Genomic DNA, 18,211 nt, shown 5'->3' with positions numbered 1-18,211 from the left:
TCAGCACATTTCATTTTGGAACCCAAAGACCTAGAAACTGACAGTATCCCCCACTTTACAGATTAAGAAACTGGGGCACAGAGAGAATAGGAGAATACTCCAAATTCTCTTACCAGTGAGTACGGATTTGACCCTGAGGATCCTGACTCTAAGGACCCCAAGTCTTAACTGTTATGTTGTAGTTAGTGAGGTTAAGTATGCCACTCCCACTTTCCAGATGGGGGAATTGAACCCCCAAGATATTGGATTTCTTCCCGAAGGTGGCCCTGCCAGTTCGTGGAAGGCTTTGACTCTGAACTCACGACTTAGGGCTCCTTCATTTACCCTGTGCTGTTGGAAAGCTGACACACTGTAGGGTGAGGTGGGTGGCCAGATGGGGAGAGGGAAGGCTGACATACTCTGGGTACCTGCACTTAGGTTCTTAGGAAGCCTGTGAGGAGGGTGGGATGCAGAGGCACGGGCCTGGAGCAAAGAAGAAAGTCTTCCCTGAACTTCCCTGCGCTGGCTTGTGTTTTGCCAACTTGACACAAGCTAGAGTCATCAGAGAGGAGGGAGCCTCAGCTGAGAAAATGCTTCTCTAAGTTCTGGCTGCAGCAAGCCTGCAGGGCATTTTCTTAATTAGTGATTCATTCAGGGAGGGCCAGCCAAATGTAGGTGGCTCCATCCCTGGCTGGTGGTCCTGGGTTCCGTAAAAAAGCAGGCTGAGCAAGCCAGGAGGAGCAAGCCAGTAATCAGCACTCCTCCATGGCCTTGCTCCAGCTTCCAGGTTCTTGCCTTGTTTGAGTTCCTGTCCTGACTTCCGCTGATGACAAACTGTGGTGTGGAAGTATAAGTTGAATAAACCGTTTCCTCCCCAAGTTTCATTGGTTATGGAGTCTGATCACAGCAACGGTAACCGTAACTAAGATACCTAGGAACCCGTCCGTGGTGAAGTCTGGCTGTTTCTGGCTCTGGGGAGTGAAGTCGGCGCAGCATTGAGCTCGCAGGGTCCAGGAGAAAGTGGCTGAGTTCACAGCCTCCGTACCTCATGGTAGGTTTTGACTGTGAAGTGTACCCAACAGACCCCAGTGTTGGAGCACTTGGTCCCCAGCTGGTGGCACCATGGGGGGGGGGGGGTCTTTGGAAGTTTTAGGAGGTGGGACCTAGCTGGAAGAGACTGGTTTGCTGGACAGTGGGTCTTGAGGGTATTTTCTGTCTGACACCCTGGTATGATAAGCCAGTGGCCACTCCACTTGCCAGGCCTTCCCTGCCGTGATAGGCGGTGTCGTAAATCATTAGTTAGAATAAATGAGAAAGGAAACTAATACAATACACACCTGGCCAGTCCCTGCCTATGACTGGCTAGGAAACCAGCCGAGTCCCCCAGACTCACGAGACATGGCCCCTACCCGCTAAAGGGCTTCTCACCTAAAGAAGCCAGCATGAATGGAACCAAGGACACACCTGCAGTTAAGCACTGATAGTGAGGGCCATTTTAAGGGCCACACCATCCAATATGGTAGCCAGAGGCCAAATAAAGACAGACATGCTTTTGGGGTCAAACACAATCCTGTACTCCAGACGGTATATGAAAATGATAACATAGGATACCTTAGTGGTTTAAAGAAAAAAAAAAACAATGACACATAGAAATATCATATTTTGAATGCATTGGGTTGTATCAAATACCTTATTAAAATTCATGTTTTACCTGTCAGTGGCTACCAGAAATTCCCAGAGGAAGAGAAGCAGGGAGTGCTCCCCAGAGGAGGGCTCCTCTGCATTAACAACAACAATAAAACAACAATCAGCAGCAACAACTCAGTCAGGCTTATCTGTTGCGCGCCTAGACCGCTATATATTTTCAAATGTAATTCTGAAAAAGCTAAAACCTTTGCATTTTGTATTCCTGTTTTATAGGCAAGGTCTCCAGTGCTGAAAATGTTCAGCCCTCTGCCTGAGATCTGCAGTGATCGGTATGTATATGGGGGAGGGGGGACGGACAAGACCCCTCCACTTCTCCCCATAGTAGCGTCCTTAAAGCTTGACAGCAATCCAGGCTCTGGCACGCTCTCATCGCCGGACAAGGTCAAATTCCAATTGGCCGCAAAGCAGCTTGAGTTGTGTAATTTAGAGAAAGATCAAATTATGAAGAGGCTGCCCCTAATTGAGGGTAATTCAGGAAATAACTTTCGGTAAATGGCGGCTTGTCCAGCTGTGTTACCGTTCGGCGATTGCTGAGGTCACTTCTGTCACCCCGACGCTTCTTCTCCCACTGAAATGCATCGGAATCTGTTCACACCGACTCCCCTGGAGGAACCCCATTAGTTCCCACAATTCCTCTCCAAATTTCCACGTATGGAGCCTACAGAGGCAGCCAGAGTTAGCCATGAACTCAAAGGCTCATCGCCACCCTGAAGAGGGGCTTACTTAACAAACACCCCCATTCCTAAGGCGGTCACAGAGTTATGAAGGGGCTCAGAGCAGACACAACCATGGGAGTCACTCTGTCTGCTTGCTGTCTAGGGCCTGTGTGCAATGGACATGTTTGTACCGTACATGGAGATAGCATCTGTGGGCTTGCAAATGGGGGTCTAGCTCACACAGAGCCTCAGATCCGACATAAACCAAAACGAACTGTGTTCTCTTAGCTTGACTCCTAACTTGACCCTGACGACTGGCAATCCCTGACCAACAAAGTTTGACCTTCACAGTGCCCTCAGAGCCAGCAAGCCCCAGAGATCCCCGTCTGTGAACCCTGAGTTCTGGGATGGCCCCGCCTTCTGTATGAGTGCTGGGGTAGAACAGACCCCCTGTGTGTGAAGCAAGCCCTTTCCTGAATGAGCAGTTTCTCCGCTCAGCCTTGGGTAGGTGATGCCTTCAATCCTCCTGTAAGATAGGTACCTTCCTCTGATTCTCTTCAAGCGAAATGGCCCCAGGTCACATGACTGGGTTAGGTGCCCTCACTTCAAATATCCCCTCCTCTCCTGTGACCTGAATTGCATCTCACTCCAGGTCTCCACCTGTCCTAGCCTGATTGGAAATCTGACCAGGGTAGCTTTCTGCTTGAGTACAATGGAGCTGCTAACCAAAGCCCAAAACGGCAGCCCAACTGTGCCTGGCTTTGCGACGATCCTCGCTGGCCTAATGTCACTCGTCATGAATAGTGAATGCGGCACTCAGGAGGACGGTATAGGTAGGGCGGGTTCATGTACTATTTCGTCTTGGCCGGCCAGCTGCCATCCTGCCGCGCCAACTATCGGTAACAGCTCTGCGTAAGATACCAGACTACAACTACATCCATCCCTCTCTGGCTGGTGGACAGCTGTTGGGTCAAAGGAAGCTAATGAGACAGGCGCAGCATTGACCAGGTGGTTGGTAATGAAGGAATTGATGTGGCAGAGCTAGGGCTGAACAAGAGCTGCCCTTTCTGGCTTTTCCTGGCAGGTAGTACCCCCAACATTCTTCACAGACAGCAACCACAAAAGCAGACAGCCTTCCTCCTTGTTGATTATTTGGCAGGTGCAACTGATCCCCGGAAACCTCATCTGATTGGTGGCCGGCCTTATTGTACGTTCTTCCCTTCTTCTCACAGGAGAGCTCAGGGATCCCTTTCAGAGGGATCTTGTCCCAATCTGTTATCTGGGGCACCAATTCTGGGGAGCTACAGGGAGCAAGAACCCTTACTACCCTTGGGAAAACATTGCCTTCATATCAGAAGTCTGAAGTCTCTTTTGATCACAAAAACAGGAACACAAGATGGCTTGTGTTAGACTCAAAGAAAGGTGTCTGCCAATGAAGACCTGGAGGGCCCTTCAGCCCTGTGCTTTTGAACTCTGAAGCCCATAACAAAACCCCCAGAAGCTTTGGAACCCATTGACACGCTGGCAAAATACCAGACCAGATCAAATCAGCCACAAAAGGAATGGCGTAGGCTCTGTATCTCAGGGGTGGCTGAAGCTGGGAGCCACCAGTGAATCACAACACCGTCACTTTAGAGGCAGTGGTGATGAGGCCAAAAGTTGGGGAGCCTCCTGTTTTAGAGAAGCAGCTGAGTCAGAGGTACAGCTGCTTCGTGACTTGAGTATTTCCCAGGGCCCCTGCTATCCCCCCACTTTAACTACCACTTAATCTTCCTGGGACTGAAGGCTTCTCCTGTTCCTTCCAACCAGGCCCCAGCAGCATCCTGACTGCAGGCCATTCCCTTCCTCTAAATGTGAATGATCGTGACCCCACCCCCACCCCCACCCTGCTGTTTGTCCTTGTTGTCTGCAATGCTGTAAGCTTCTGACACCTGATGTGTCTTCAAAGGTCTGACTCAAGGGTGATCTCCTCTGTAGCATCTCCACTGTGCACAGGACTTGGGGGAAGGGTGCTCATCCACACCATTTCCCTTCATCTGTGAGAGTTCTCTGCCATGAGATTTTCCAGCTATCTCTCTTCTGGGGCCCTTTCTCTCTCTGTTTATTCTTCTGTGGAACTAGCAAAATGTGCTGAGCATGGCTGAAGATGCCACCCAGGTGGAAGCGAGGCAGACTTCCACCCCTCCCTCTGAAAGAACGGGGTTATCAGAGATCTTAACCGGAGAGGGTTGTAAAGGTTTGGTGACAGGCTGCGCTGTGGCTCCGTGGTAGGGAAAATGGCAGTTCAGGACGTGCAGAGCCCTGGGTTCCATCCCCACCAGGACGACGGCGAGATCACGCTTGGAAAATGTCTAGAGTGGTCACAGATGTGTATGACATGTTCCGTGAACACTGACTCCTTCCTCCCCTTCCTCCCTTCACTCCGCCCTTAGTCCTGTGTTACCCTGGAGGAGGAGAAAGCTCACTGGAGCACACCAAGAGGCCGTCCCGTAACAGAGGTAATGGGACCTCAGACTTCAGGATTTCAGCCACACTCAGCAACGCATGATCCTCTTTTCTCTACAACAGGTCCCCTAGAACACTACCGGATCCCCAAACACTAGGATCCAGGAACCCTCGGAAGCCTGCCACCCACGCGATCTGCCATGCCCCGTGCAGGCTTAGCTGGGCTGTTTCTACACTTATGGTCAGCACTGAGCCACGCATCCTGCCCCCTGAAACACTCTAATGACAGGGCAGGCACACACGCTAAAGAAAGTGGCAGCCGGGCAGGGCTGAGCCGCGTGAACGATGTTGCAAAGGACTTCCGCGAACCCACGAGAGGCCAGGAGGTGGGGAGGCAGGAGGACAAGCTGTCTCGCCCTCGCTGGCATTCAGGGACAATTACAGCCTCTCGCCCAGCTGAGAGCAGTGCTCTGCCCTGTGGGTCTGCACTGAGCTGGGGCGGCCCGTAGATGGCTCGGCCCACGAGCATGTGGTTGGCAACTCCTGAACTTTGGGTGACTCGGTGCCAGCTGATCCGGTCGGCAATTATGTTTTATTTTGGGGCCAGGGAGACAGCAGCGAACCAGGAAAATTATAAGACGCTACAGTGCTATTTTGCTAAGAATATCAACTGCAAAGTTGGTGTTGTTCTTTTTTTTTTTTTTTTTTTTTCCTTAACCAATTGTCCTTCGGATGGTTTGGGGTTTTTCAATGTACTAAAAATAAAACCCTGGATACAGAAGTCAGATTAGAGCCAACTGTCCCAGGGCTTATTTGGGTCTTGACCCAGTGAAAACCTCGCTGGTTGTGCAGCTGTTTGGGGGAGGGTGGCTCCTGCTGAGGGAGTGTCGATGGCGACAGTAGTGTAAGTCACTAGTGACAGTGTGTCCTATGTACCCAGACTGGTGGAGTTCCTTCTGCGCTTAAATCCTCACTGCTTCCTACTGGCTATCTGGGTTTGGATAAACCATACAAAGCTAGGAGCTCCAGTTCCCTATCCATGAAAGGAGCAGGACCATCTAGGCCAGAGCTCACATGCAGATCCAATGAGACAAATCCTCAATCCAGAAAGCATCTGGCCAAGGGCATGTGTCTAAGGTTACTAAGAAGTTAAGTTTCTCATCATAAAAAATAAACAGTCTCCGTTAACCCATCCTGGATTAAGCCCACATAGACAATCAGCAAAAACAAAGACGTGAATAGCATTTCTGGGGACAGTTTGGGGTGGAGCCTGCACAGAGTTTGTCACTCGCCTTGGTGACTACGCCATTCCAGGCTCGGCAGCTTTTCAGCAGGAAAATATGAGAGAACGCAGGGGAGCTCAATCCAGTGTTGAGCAGAGATGACTCAGGAAGGAGATGCTGTTTATGCTCCTTGGAGCGCTGGGCCCCTCCTTTCAGTTCCACAGCCCACCGCTAAGCAGGGCTGCTTCTCCAAAAACAAAGCCCTGCTTAAGGACTTGGTGCGGGAATGGGTATAACTGCCACTTGTAAAGGAAGCTAGACCCAGAAAAAAAATCCCCAGACTACATCCCCAGGAACTGGGGTGATCTTCCTGAAACAATGTTTGCCTGCATGGGCTGGAGAGGCCCAGACAATGTGCTCAGGATGTCCTTGAAGGGCAGAGAGTCATCTACCAAGGCCCTCCCCTGTGACGGTCAGGGCCACCTCCCCGCCACCCTAAGGTTTAGGTCAAGGTTAAATGTATCTCACTAAAGCAACACTCGCACCACTGTGTGTGTGGGGGGGGGTGACGTCACCTCTTCCGACTGTCTGTCGAGATGCCATACAGGATCATGCACACCAGTCCTGGAGCAGTGCAAGTAACCAACACAGAAGCCTCACCACCCTCTAAGCCCAGCGTGTCACATGGCAGAGGGCCAGGGAGTGACCAGAGCAGGAGGACAGGCAGCAGCAGGTCACCGCCTCCCAAAACCAGCACTTGGTCTTAGTCCTGGTGTATTATAAAAGAGGGACGCAGTCTCGGAGTGGTACTGCAGCCTGTCCAAAGTCACATCGCTAGGACATGGGGACACCGAGTCTGACTCTGAAGTCAAGGGAAGTGACAAACCCCAGACGGTGCTGTCCTTCCAAGCATTTCAGAGCGGGGTTCAGACGGGAAACTGTCACCTGGGTGAGGACTCTTCACACCTTCCAGCTGGCACAGCTAGAGACGCGGGGAGTGGGAACTGAAATCCCGATCTTGGCTCTTTCAAAAGTAACAGATATTCGGGGACCCCTGATATCAGTCAGGTCTAGTGTTGGGCACTGGAGATAAGTGGTAGGCAAGATACAGCCCACGGCCTTTCTGCCCAGAGGGTTGGTTACAGTGGAAGTGACTGCCCACGCGTCCTGTGCAGCTCATCAACATAGTATGGAGAGCAAGCAAGTGAGCGAGAGACAGAGGGGTGGGGGGGGGGGCTTGTGATGGAGTAGTAGTCTGGGTGGCTTTCAATACAGCACACCAGAAACCCTCCGTGTGACCAAAGCCTGACTTGATCTCTTCATGAAGATGACAGTGTAGAAAGGCTAGGACACTTAGGATGGCCAGGTCACTGAGGGCACCAAAGGAAACCCAAATATCAAATCCCTGTTGAGTCTCTGCAGAGGGCAGAAGGGGATGACTCAGGAGACATTCTGCTTGCAATCACCTGTCTGCTCTGTCCAAGTCACACCTGGAGCCCCGGGACGGAGCAGGGAGAGGGGCATCTCTGGACGCCATGAGGCCACCAGGGGTGCCTGGACTCTAGTCATGTTTTGTCCTCCAGAACAGAGCACAGGTGGTAGACGAGAGAGTGGACAGAGATCTCGGGTTCAGGCCTCTGTGATGACTCCGAGAGTTTGTCATCTTTTCCCACCAGGCGGCATGGACTACGGAAATACAAAACTGAGAATTCAGCGCTGAACAGAGCCCTGAGGTTACGACCAGGCCATCGCTCCCCCGACACACATTTCTCGGCAGCTACTTATTAAAGTCCGTCAGCATCGGCTTAGCTGCTCAAGCATCAGCTCTCTGCTCCAGAAAACAGTTAGCTAGGCGACACTCCCTCAGGGTGCCCAGCCCAAGAGATTCCGTTCACCCTTAAGTGACTTGTAGCTGTTGCCAAGGTGACAGGCCTCCTGGCTGCCCCTCGCTTCCCATGAAAGGCAAGTTCCCCCAAGTCCAGCTTCCTATTCTCCTCAAGGTCACTGGCACCATGCTTGCCACCTTGTTAAACTAACGAGCCAGAAAGACAGGACAATCACTTCATGCCCACACCCCAACCAGAGACTCTTCTGTAGAGAGTGTGGCATATAGGCCATTGCCGGGTCTCAGTAAACCCACGTGGGGTGTGGGTGGCAAGTTTATCCACGATCATGTCTTTCTGGGAGTGCCAGCAAGGGGCTTCACAAGCCTGGAGGCTCTTGAAGTTCAGAGTCCCATAGCTACTAGGACTAGTCACTTACCGGGACTAGGTGAGCTCAGAGGCCCAAACCCCAGGAAGGTCAAAAGTTCCATCATCCCATACAAATCCTCCACATGTCTCCAAACTGTTTTTTCTACAACTTCTAAAATGTTCCTGGGTTACACTGTCAAAATGCTCGAGACAAGAAATGGTTCAGATCTGTGTCCCCCTCCCCAGATTTCTGGAAGATTTGTACACACTAGTGAGATACCTCGGGATAGGATCCAAGTCTAAACACGAGGTTCTTTTATATTTCATAAGTATTTTACACACAGAGCCCAGAGATAGCGTTATAGAGGATCTCCGTGCATCTGCACTGTCACTGGGACCCACTCTGTAAGGTCAGACACGGAATTTCCCACTTTGTGGTGTCACACTGCTGTTCCAAAAGTTTCAGGCTGGGGAGTATCTTGGACTTCAGACTAAGGATGCTAAACAGGAAGGCAACCACTGGAGGCAGGATGTCAGGATGGAGGACACATCCGATCCCCAGAGCACACCAACAGCAGAGAGGCCGGGGTCCTACCTGGATGGGGTTGTAGAGTTCCTGCAGCGGACTTCGCGAGCCTTTCCGGCAGCAGATGTCCATCCCGAAGGGATTCCTCCGCATGACTGGAGAGAGAAAGTGAAGTTCATCAGAAAATAGCTACAAAAGTTTGCTGACCGAGAGAGGGAAAGACATGGGGGCGGGGGCGGCAAAGCAGAAAAGTCTGGCTTCTGCCAGAGAAAGCCCACTGCTGTCCCGGACTGCAAGAGCACCGCGCTTTTCTGTCCCCAGCATTCGGGTGTCCATACCCAAACACCACGGACCACACAAAATCACTTCCCATAGCACATGAGAAAATAAGACAGGCGTCAAAGCTCACTGAGACACAGCCCCTTACAGAAGGCACCTTCAGAGTACCCAAGGAAGTGAGTGTGACTGTCCTGGGTGTGGTGGCATAGTCTCGCGTCACCCAGCAACAGGTCTGTGGTCTGAGAACTGTATCATGAGGTGACAAAGTCACACACACTGAGAAGGTGCCGGATATTTGTTCCCGGAGGCCGCCTGGTGAGGCTGCCCAGCAGAACTCGGAAGACTTTCAGTTTAAGCGTCTGCCCTGGTTGGCTTTCTGTTGCTGTGATAAACGCCAGAACCAAAACCACCTTGTGAGGAAAGCTTATAGCTCCTGGTGGAAGTCAAGACAGAGCAGGCACACGAGACAGGAACCTGGAGGCAGGAACTGACGCAGACCCTGAGGACTGTCTCTGCTTTTCATGGTTCAGTCTGCTTTCTTATACCACCCAGGCCCAGCTGCCCAGGGGTGGCACTGCCCACAGTAAGCTGGGCCTCCGCCATCAATTAGCAACCAAGAAAATGTCCCACAGGCATTTCAGGCAAATCAGAAGGAGACAAACCCTCAACCGAGGCTTCTTCTAGCAGGTGTGTCAAGCTGACAGCTGAGTTATTAGGGCGTCCACGTAAGAAAAAATACATTCTAAAATGACAATAGAAACCGGAGGACATAAATACAGACCAGTAACACAGCTGCTCATACTATCTGCTGTCACATCCTGTACCTGTGGGGCTTGGGAGATGGTTCATTTGGCAATGGTGGCCAAGGGGACAGTCTCCCATGCCCTGGAACAGGTAGCCTGGGTTTGAATCATGGCTCTAACCATACGCCAGCTGTACGACCTTAGGCAAACCATCTATTCCCTCTGTCTGCCCCTCATCTGGGTAAGAAAGAGGACGGAAAGAGAACCTGTCTGGGCTGGTTGCAAAGGTTGAGTTACACAGACTGTTTAAAAAGTGCTTGGTGAATGGACAAGCTCGAAGTTCCTGTTCTGGAGAATCCACTAGATTTGCACATGGCCTATGATCAATGTTGCTCGGCTCCTGGTATAAAGACGGGAATACCTCTCCTCCTGAAGTAGCATGTGGGCTGAGAAGGAGCTGGCCACCTTCCAATCAGAATATAGTCAAGAGACTAAGAGGGCTGATGAGGGGCCGTGCAGGTGCCAACCTGAGGAGGTCAGAAAGCGAAGAGGCTGGGGCTTCAGAGATGGTTCATTGCGAAGCCATTGCCACGGAAGCATGCAGGACTGAGTTTTAATACCCAGAAGCCACATTTGAAAAACAGGTATAGTGTCATATGTCCACAAGGGGGTCACCCCAGTTCTGGAGAAACAGAGGGGAGAACTCTGGAGCTCACCAGCCAACTGACCTAGCTGAAATGCTAAGTTCCAGGTTCAAATACGGTTCAAAGAAGGAGATGCCTGACAGCAACTCTGGCTTTGTGTGTGCGTTCATGTGTGCACACGCCTGCACACACACACACACACACACACACGTGAAGATTAATTTTCACAAGCAACAGGTAACTTCTGGAAGGTTTCCAGGGGAACCAACTCCCTTGCTTGACTTCTCCCTCTGAGCCTGTGGAAACCCTGAGGGGAGAGCATCCATTCCTGGTAGGAGAGGCCGCATGTCCTCTCTCCCTTTCCCTGCCTTCCTCAGGGGAGGCTGGCAAGCTTTTTCTGGAAAGGGCAAGTGGCACTTAGCGATGTGTCATCAAAGAACAATAGGCACACAAAGAGGAAGGCCTGCATGGCAGCCAGCTAGCGGGGTCCCTTTAGGAACAGGAATCGGACGCTCACCGAATCTTCCTGTGTTAGGAAATAGGTTTCTTCTGTTGTTTTGTTTTAATGGCTTAACAAAAATAGGCAGTAGGCAGACTCCTGGGGCTGGAGTTTGGTGATCCCTGTTCTGGAGCCTGGTGATCCAATACAAGCGCTGCACACACCCTGCAAGTCCCGCAGCTTTCCCACAGGAGGAGGGATCTATGAGCAAAAGTCAACACATAAAAGCTGCTAGAATTTGATTAGGCTGTCCAGAAAAACACTGGCTCGTTGTTTCTCCACGGCTGCCCCAGGAAAGTGAGGGAGAAACTCTACTTTGTGTTTTTCTTTAATTTATGACTTCATTTTTCATTTCCACCAAAAAGGAGGCAAACTGTTGAGGGCACGCAGGTCCTCCATCTGCACAATGGCATACCGGCGCTTGGACGGGAGAACACGGCCATAAAACGTGTGAAACTGTGCCCGTGCCATACAAGACTGAAGTCTCCGTATGGCAGCAGACAAGCTCATCGGGACCTGCCACACTGAACACTCCACGGTGGAACCCATTAAAAGCCTTCTTTTACAGGGGGCAGTATTATTTAATTGGTTTATTTTCCTAAAACAAGGTCTTTAAGAAGCCTGGACGTGTGGGGCCTGCAGCTCAGGTCCTTTACCTGTGACTTCATGGGGCGCCACGTAAACTGACTTTGGCACCCCAGGCCACAAAAGCCAAAGGGGCCTTTGTGCTATTTATAAGGGTGACAACAAGCCTACCCCGTGCAGAAGGTCCTGTGTGTGCGGAGAACACAAAACCTTTCGGGGGGCATCACAGGGCTCTGAACATTTCACAGTTTGGATGCTCAGATTTCAGACTTTTTGGGTGAAGAACGAGCAACAGGTCCAGCAAGATGGTTCAGCGGATAGAGGCATATGCTGTCTGGCCTGAAGATCTGAGCTCGATCCCTGCGACCCCACATAGTGGGAGGAGAGAACAGACTCATGCAATTTGCCCTCTGATATTCACAGGTACATATGCTCATATACACGCATGTGTACACACACTTGCATAACTAATTGGTTTTCAAGAGAATGAAAGAACAACCAGCTCATAGCCTAGGCAAATATCCAAATGGAACCTACTGTCGTAGATGTCCTAGGTGTCCACGAATGTGAGCGGTAAACTGAGTCTACAAATCCTCACAAAACCCCCATCCGTACTCAGGCCACCAACAATAGGAACGTCCCCGGAGAACCATGGTGTGGGAAGTCCTTCCGTATTTGTGTTGCTTTTATTGGTTAATGAATAAAGAAGCTGCTTTCGGCCAGTGACTTAACAGAACATAGCCAGGCTGGAAGAGATAGATAGATAGATAGATAGATAGATAGATAGATAGATAGAAAGAATGTTAAGGGGAGGCCTAGAACAAACAGGCAAAAACATCAAGAAAAGTTAACCTGAAAAGATGCCCCCAGTACCGCGCAGTGAATGTCCAATGGACTCCACAAATGCCTAATACACACGAACCCGATCACCTTCCCTCCTCAGGGTGCACAGATCTGGGAAAAATCCAAGTCTTTATTACAGTCAGTTCCCATATCGGTACCCATTAGTATTTAAGGTCATAAAGCCAGGACCACCCTGAATAGAACTTTCAGCTTCTGAAGGTCGAGGACATAAATCTCAGGATTCAGTAAATGTTCCCGCATCGCGGGAAAGACACACAACAGCATTTATCTAAGAAGCGGGAGGTTCACTGACCCAGAAGCCTTCCCCAGGGGCTCCAGTACCCAATGTGGAAGAACAGACTCTCTCATTCAAACACTCACAACAGATAAGAATGACCACTGAATGGATTCCTCAGAAACAATGCCGCTTCTGCAATCGCCTCCCCCAGTCCCTCGGCAGTAATACGAGCAAGTGTCTACTTGCCGTGTCTACTTCAAAACGCAAAGTCCAGCCCAAGGAAAACCACTTGTTAAAGCCTTAAATCAGGGAGGGGGCGGGGGCAGGGACAAGGAGAGAGTCCCAGAGAAAGTCACCAGTGAGGTCACTTCCATGCCAGCACAGGGGTAGAGGGAAAGGGCTGAGAAAGTCTTCAGAATGGGGGAGTGATGGAGTCAAACTGTCAGGGTGGAAAGCACAATAGGAAGAATGTCTGTACCCCTTTTCTCCCCCACCCCCACAGATTCCTACATTGAAAGTTGGGGGGGGGCGTTCAGGAGGTGATTCAGTCATGGGGACAGGGCCTTTAGAGTAGGGTTACTGTCTGAATCAAAGTGACATTTTACTCCTAGAGGGCACAGAAGACACACACCCATGACACTGGAAGTGGAAGTCCAGCAGACGCTAACCTGTCAGTACTCTAACCTGCAGGAAATGCATTTCTGTTGTTCAGATGTCACACGGCCTGTGGTTGGTTAATACGGAAGGCGGAACAGACTGAGACACACGGCTCAGAAAATGGCCTGGCTGGTGGCGTACACCTGTCACCCACAGAGAGCACAGCGGAGGGGAGGGGAAGAAGTGGGAGACAGTAGACATTAAGGAGGGATACCCAGGCAGGAATGGAGGAAGGGATACCCAGGAGAAACTGTCCATAAGCTATGGCTAGAATCATGGTTTCTCGAGTTCTACCAGGAAAAGCAGATGGCCACCTCAGAGTGGCTATACAGTACAGACCTCAGAACAGGCTGGACCTGTCAGGTCTCTCCTAAGCATCACAGTGTGTAAGCCTGAAAGACGGGCCAAGGATCGGAGAGGTGGGACTGGTCCTGGGTGGGAATAAGTGTGACCTGGTCAGCCAGTGACTCAAGCTCTGTCATCAACTGCAGAAGTCCTACTCAAACTGAGTTCAGCCCTGAGAAAAGGACATCAGACCAACGGGACCATGACCCACAGAAGTCAAAAGGTGACTCCAAAATGGCCTAAAATACTTCAAACCAAGGATGGTTTCAAAAGATGAGAGATTAGATGTGTACAAAGGAAGCAAATCTCCAGCCACAGAAAATGGATCTGTGTCTACATGAGGCCAGGGCTGGGGACCAGGAGTGGCAGTAGAGATGTGGGTTTCTTTTTAGCATCATGGAGAATGGGGGGGGGGTGCATAGCTCTGTCAATGTGGCCTGATCCATAGAACGCTATACTTGAAGAAAGCAAAATTTATTCATAAATTCAAATCTCAATAAAACTACCTCCAAAAAGAATGTTTTCAGCAGAAGACTGGCAGTATTAATATTTCCGAGATTATGCAGCAATACCAACGTGTAAGATTTAATTGAACAGTATTTTCGTCCTGGTAAAAGTTAAAATTCTTTCTAAATTTGAACTATCAGGTTTATATTATTTAGATGTTAGCTTCTTCGGGGAAGTGAAGTATTCAAAAAAGGACTTTAAAGTTTAAACATAATTTCAATTATTACAAGTCAAATTATTACAAGTTAAAGAGTTTCTTAAAGGCTAAATATTAATCAAAGGCCGTTCTAGATGTTAGCCAGTAGTTTATTGAGAGTCTTGGAGACAGGCTGTGGAATTTGGGACTTTAATTTCTTAGAAGCCTTCTCTGTACACAATGGCCAGCCTCTTGTTAATGGAAGTGACAGGGCTTGGCTACTTAGGCTGACCATAAAACAGGGAGCAAAACTCACTGGGGCAAAGGGCAGCCCCATATCCCAACCGAGAGTGTTCATGAAACCCACAGAGGGGGGAATCTCATAGTTGAGAAACACAAGTCTCTGTGGAAAAGCGGTTCAAAGGACCAGAGCTGGCGGCTGACCCAGGAGAGGCCCTATAAATTTCCTTTATGTCCCTTCTGAGGAGACTATACAGACAGTGCTGTGACACACGTCTTGCATCCGCCATACAGAAGTTGTCCCCAGCCTTGAGCGCTGGGGAATTGACCCCCCCTCCCCGGCCGCCCTGCAGTTTCCTGGAACGCTTATGAATATATTTTGCAGGCTGCAGATAACGCGCCAGCATTCTTTCATCCTGGTGTCTGGTGCTCCAAGTTTGACTCTCCAACTTGGATACATCGGTGTCTGCCTCTGGGGTTCCCCCCACGCTCACAGACAAGGGACGCAGCTCTTGGAGATAAGAAGCCCTTTGGGTCAACTTTGCTGAAACTCCTGAAGCTGGGGGCTGTGAGGTCCAAACCCCCTGCTCCCTGTATTCATCCCTGCACAGGGCAGCTGCGTGTTAGTTAACACGGGGCAAGCAGCATCTGCATGCTAATGTCTCACATGCTAATGACACCAGCCCCTCCTGCCACACAGCCCCCACTTAGGAAGACCCCGATTCCCCCAGCCTTCTCCTCTCTCCTTTGTCTCTACCTATCCTAGAAGGCAGGAAACAAGGCGCTGTGGGCAGAATTGTGCCTCACCCCCAATTCGTATCACAAGAACCTTAAGCTGCAGCTTTATTTGAAGATAGAGTGTTTGCTAAGGCAATTATAGTTACATGGGGAGGAGGTCACACACTGGATGAGGGTGGGGCTCAAGCCACATAACTGGTGTCCTAATGAGAGGAGAAAAGGGGACACACAGACAGGGCCATAAGAAGATGGCCAAAAACACCGGAAGGTTGCAATGATAGGACAAGGAATGCCAAGGTTGCCAAGAGCTGCCAGAAGCTGGGGTGCAGGGTGGGGCAAGGATTCTCCCCTAGAGAAGCCTTCAAGGGGAACACGGCCAACTTGCCCCTTGATTTTGCATGTCAGTTTTCCAGAGTGTGGGAGAACATATTTCTGTTGCTTTAAGCCACCCAGTTTGTCATCTGTCACAAAAGCCTAGCACACTAACATACATGAGTTCACAGGAGTTCACAAGCTATGTGCCTCCTGTCCTAAGGTGGCCGTGAACCCGAAATAAAGCATCCCAGGCAAAGGTAAGTCAAGGCCCGGGTCCAGCAAAGTGTTGCACGACAGACAATTGAGCATGATTCCTGGTGTGGTTTAGGAAAACAAAATAAGAAGACAGGGAACTATCTTTTGAATCACTTACCTGTCTGGTACAAAACTGCTTGAAAAACATGGCCATGTGTGCCATGTCCCTGGAGCCAGGAAGGCGTTAAAATCCCTCAAATCTACCTGCTTTCCTCTGGGAAAATGACATCAAGTGTTGTGAGGGTAAAGATGCTTGCTGCAGCAGACGGCTCAACTGGAAAAACACTTGTGGCACAAGAATGAGAATCTGAATTCGATCCTCAGAACCTGCATTAAAGAGCCAGGCTCACTGCATCACTGCAATCCCAGTATAGGGAGAAGAAGAGACAGAAAGATTCCTAAGGACTAGTTGGCCAACCAGACTTGCCTTCAATCCTACTACCGGGGAGGGAGAGGCACGCCAATTCTGTGAGACCTTGGAGTTTACATAAAGAGTTCCAGGTCAGCCAAGGCTATGCGTGGTCAGACCCTGCCTTAACGGATGGATGGATGGTAGATAGATAGATATGATAGATACATGCATGCATACATACATAAGCTGATTGATTGATAGATGGATGAGAGAGAGAGAGAGAGAGAGAGAGAGGGAGAGGACAGCTCTAGAGGAATACTCCTGAAGTTGAGCTCTGGTCTAAACATAAACACACACGCAAGCATGCACACATGCTCATTACTGTATTTTCTTTCTACTAGTTAAACACTGGAAACATTCTAAGAGGGCCAAAGTTAGAGGGATAAGTCATGAATTAAAGTCCTCTTAAGTCTATCTTAGTAAATAATGGTATATTACTAATGAGTTGAACATGCTACTATAATTTTAAAAAATCCTGAAGCAAAACCATGGAAATGGAGTTAGAGAATCAGAATTTAAATAGGAGATGAGAATCTCACCAATACAGACATACACGTGAGCCCACCGACACAAACATACACTTGAGCTCACCGATATATACACTTGAGTTCACGGATACAGACATACATGCAAGCCAGCCAAAATAAATAAAAGTGGTGTTGGAGCGGCTTTGACACTCTTCGTTATAACGACTCCAACCTCACACCAGATCCAGTGCTAAGGATGTAACTGAAAGCCGTGTTCTAAACAAATGGTTGGAAGCCCCCCAAAGAAAACCAAAACATGATCTGCAGCCCCAAATGGGGGTCCTCTGAGCCAGAGCTCTGTTTGCCTCCTCCCCACATCCCCTGCAGGGTGGGGGATGGAAACCGGGGCCTCGCTTGCTCCTAACCCTGAGCCATCCCCACCTCTGGCCCCTAAGAGACTGCGAAGGAGAACACGGTGTATATCTCAAGATCCCAGGATGTTTGAAGATAGCCCTGGTTGCTGCTCTTAGGGACTGTAAAGGGGTGAAGGTCATAAAAGTGGGTGATGGGGAAGAGCCACAGAAGGATGGAGGGGAGCCAGGGACGGCTCTGCTGTGTGTCAAACCTTCTCCTTGAAGTGTGGCCAGCAGGGACAGGCCACTGCAGCTGCATCCTATTAAACACACCCATGTTGCCAGCTGCCTCCCTCCCTGTGAATCCAAGATGCCACTGGACCTGGGTGCCCAGTCTCTCTGCAGCCAGGCAGCAGGGTGGGAGTAAGCATAGGGAAGAGAGAGAGAGAGAGAGAGAGAGAGAGAGAGAGAGAGAGAGAGAAACAAAACAAAAATAACCTTAGACGGCTATCGTGAGTTCCCCAAGGGGAATGTTTAACATTTGAAGACTTTTATTCCCCTTAAGTATAAATGTAAAAGCTTAATGCCAGTAAAGTGCAAAGGAGAGTCAGATATTTTTCCAGAAAATCTAAAAGTCATGCCCAAGCTCCTTGTTGCTGTGGTAGGCTTGAAGGGGTGGCCCTTTTCTGTGTAACAAGGACATTTTAGCTACTAAAAGTCCTCCGAGTCAGCTAGGCAGGGCCTATCTGTGCAATCCAATTAAAAAGCCATCAAACAATAAGATATCTGTAATCTGCTACAGCTACAGGAAGCCCAGAGGCTGTGTCTGTAGGAACGGCCAGTGTGTCAGAAAGGGTCTGGTCCTAAGTCGGCTGATGCCTACTGTCTGTGATGGTGGTGGAGAGTCACAGACAGGACGATCCCCTGGAGCCTGCTGGTAACTAGTCCAGTCAAATCAGTGAGCTCTAAGTTAGTGAGGGGCCCTGTCTCAACCTGCTCTCCTCAGGTTGATGTCCAGGGTCCACCTCTAGCTTCTGCACATGAACATACACATGTACCCGTGCATACATCCACAGGAATACATACACATGCACACATGCACACAAATGCACGTATACACACACACGCGGAGTGGGGGGAACCTTCTCAACTTTTAAACTTCTCTGTCTTAAAAATCTGTTAAAATTTTAGCCATGGCGGTGGTGGTGCACACCTTTAATCCCAGCA

At 49.9% G+C, this 18,211-nt stretch overlaps 1 protein-coding gene across 2 annotated transcripts in view; it reads right to left on the bottom strand.

The window, feature by feature from the left end:
* Window positions 1-18,211, bottom strand: part of Chst11 (carbohydrate sulfotransferase 11) — a 183,897-nt gene that overhangs the window by 81,062 nt on the left and 84,624 nt on the right. For both annotated transcript variants that reach the window (XM_041672834.1, XM_041672842.1), the window contains exon 2: window positions 8,798-8,883. In XM_041672834.1, the coding sequence (XP_041528768.1) occupies window positions 8,798-8,883 (86 nt within the window). The remainder of the gene's footprint in view (window positions 1-8,797; window positions 8,884-18,211) is intronic.

Source organism: Microtus oregoni, unplaced genomic scaffold (assembly GCF_018167655.1).
Source record: "Microtus oregoni isolate MIOR12 unplaced genomic scaffold, Mior012 000001F_ref0000356, whole genome shotgun sequence".
Taxonomy (NCBI): Eukaryota; Metazoa; Chordata; class Mammalia; order Rodentia; family Cricetidae; genus Microtus; species Microtus oregoni.
Note: the sequence above shows the minus strand (reverse complement) of the source record. Positions and strands in the feature narration are given on the sequence as shown.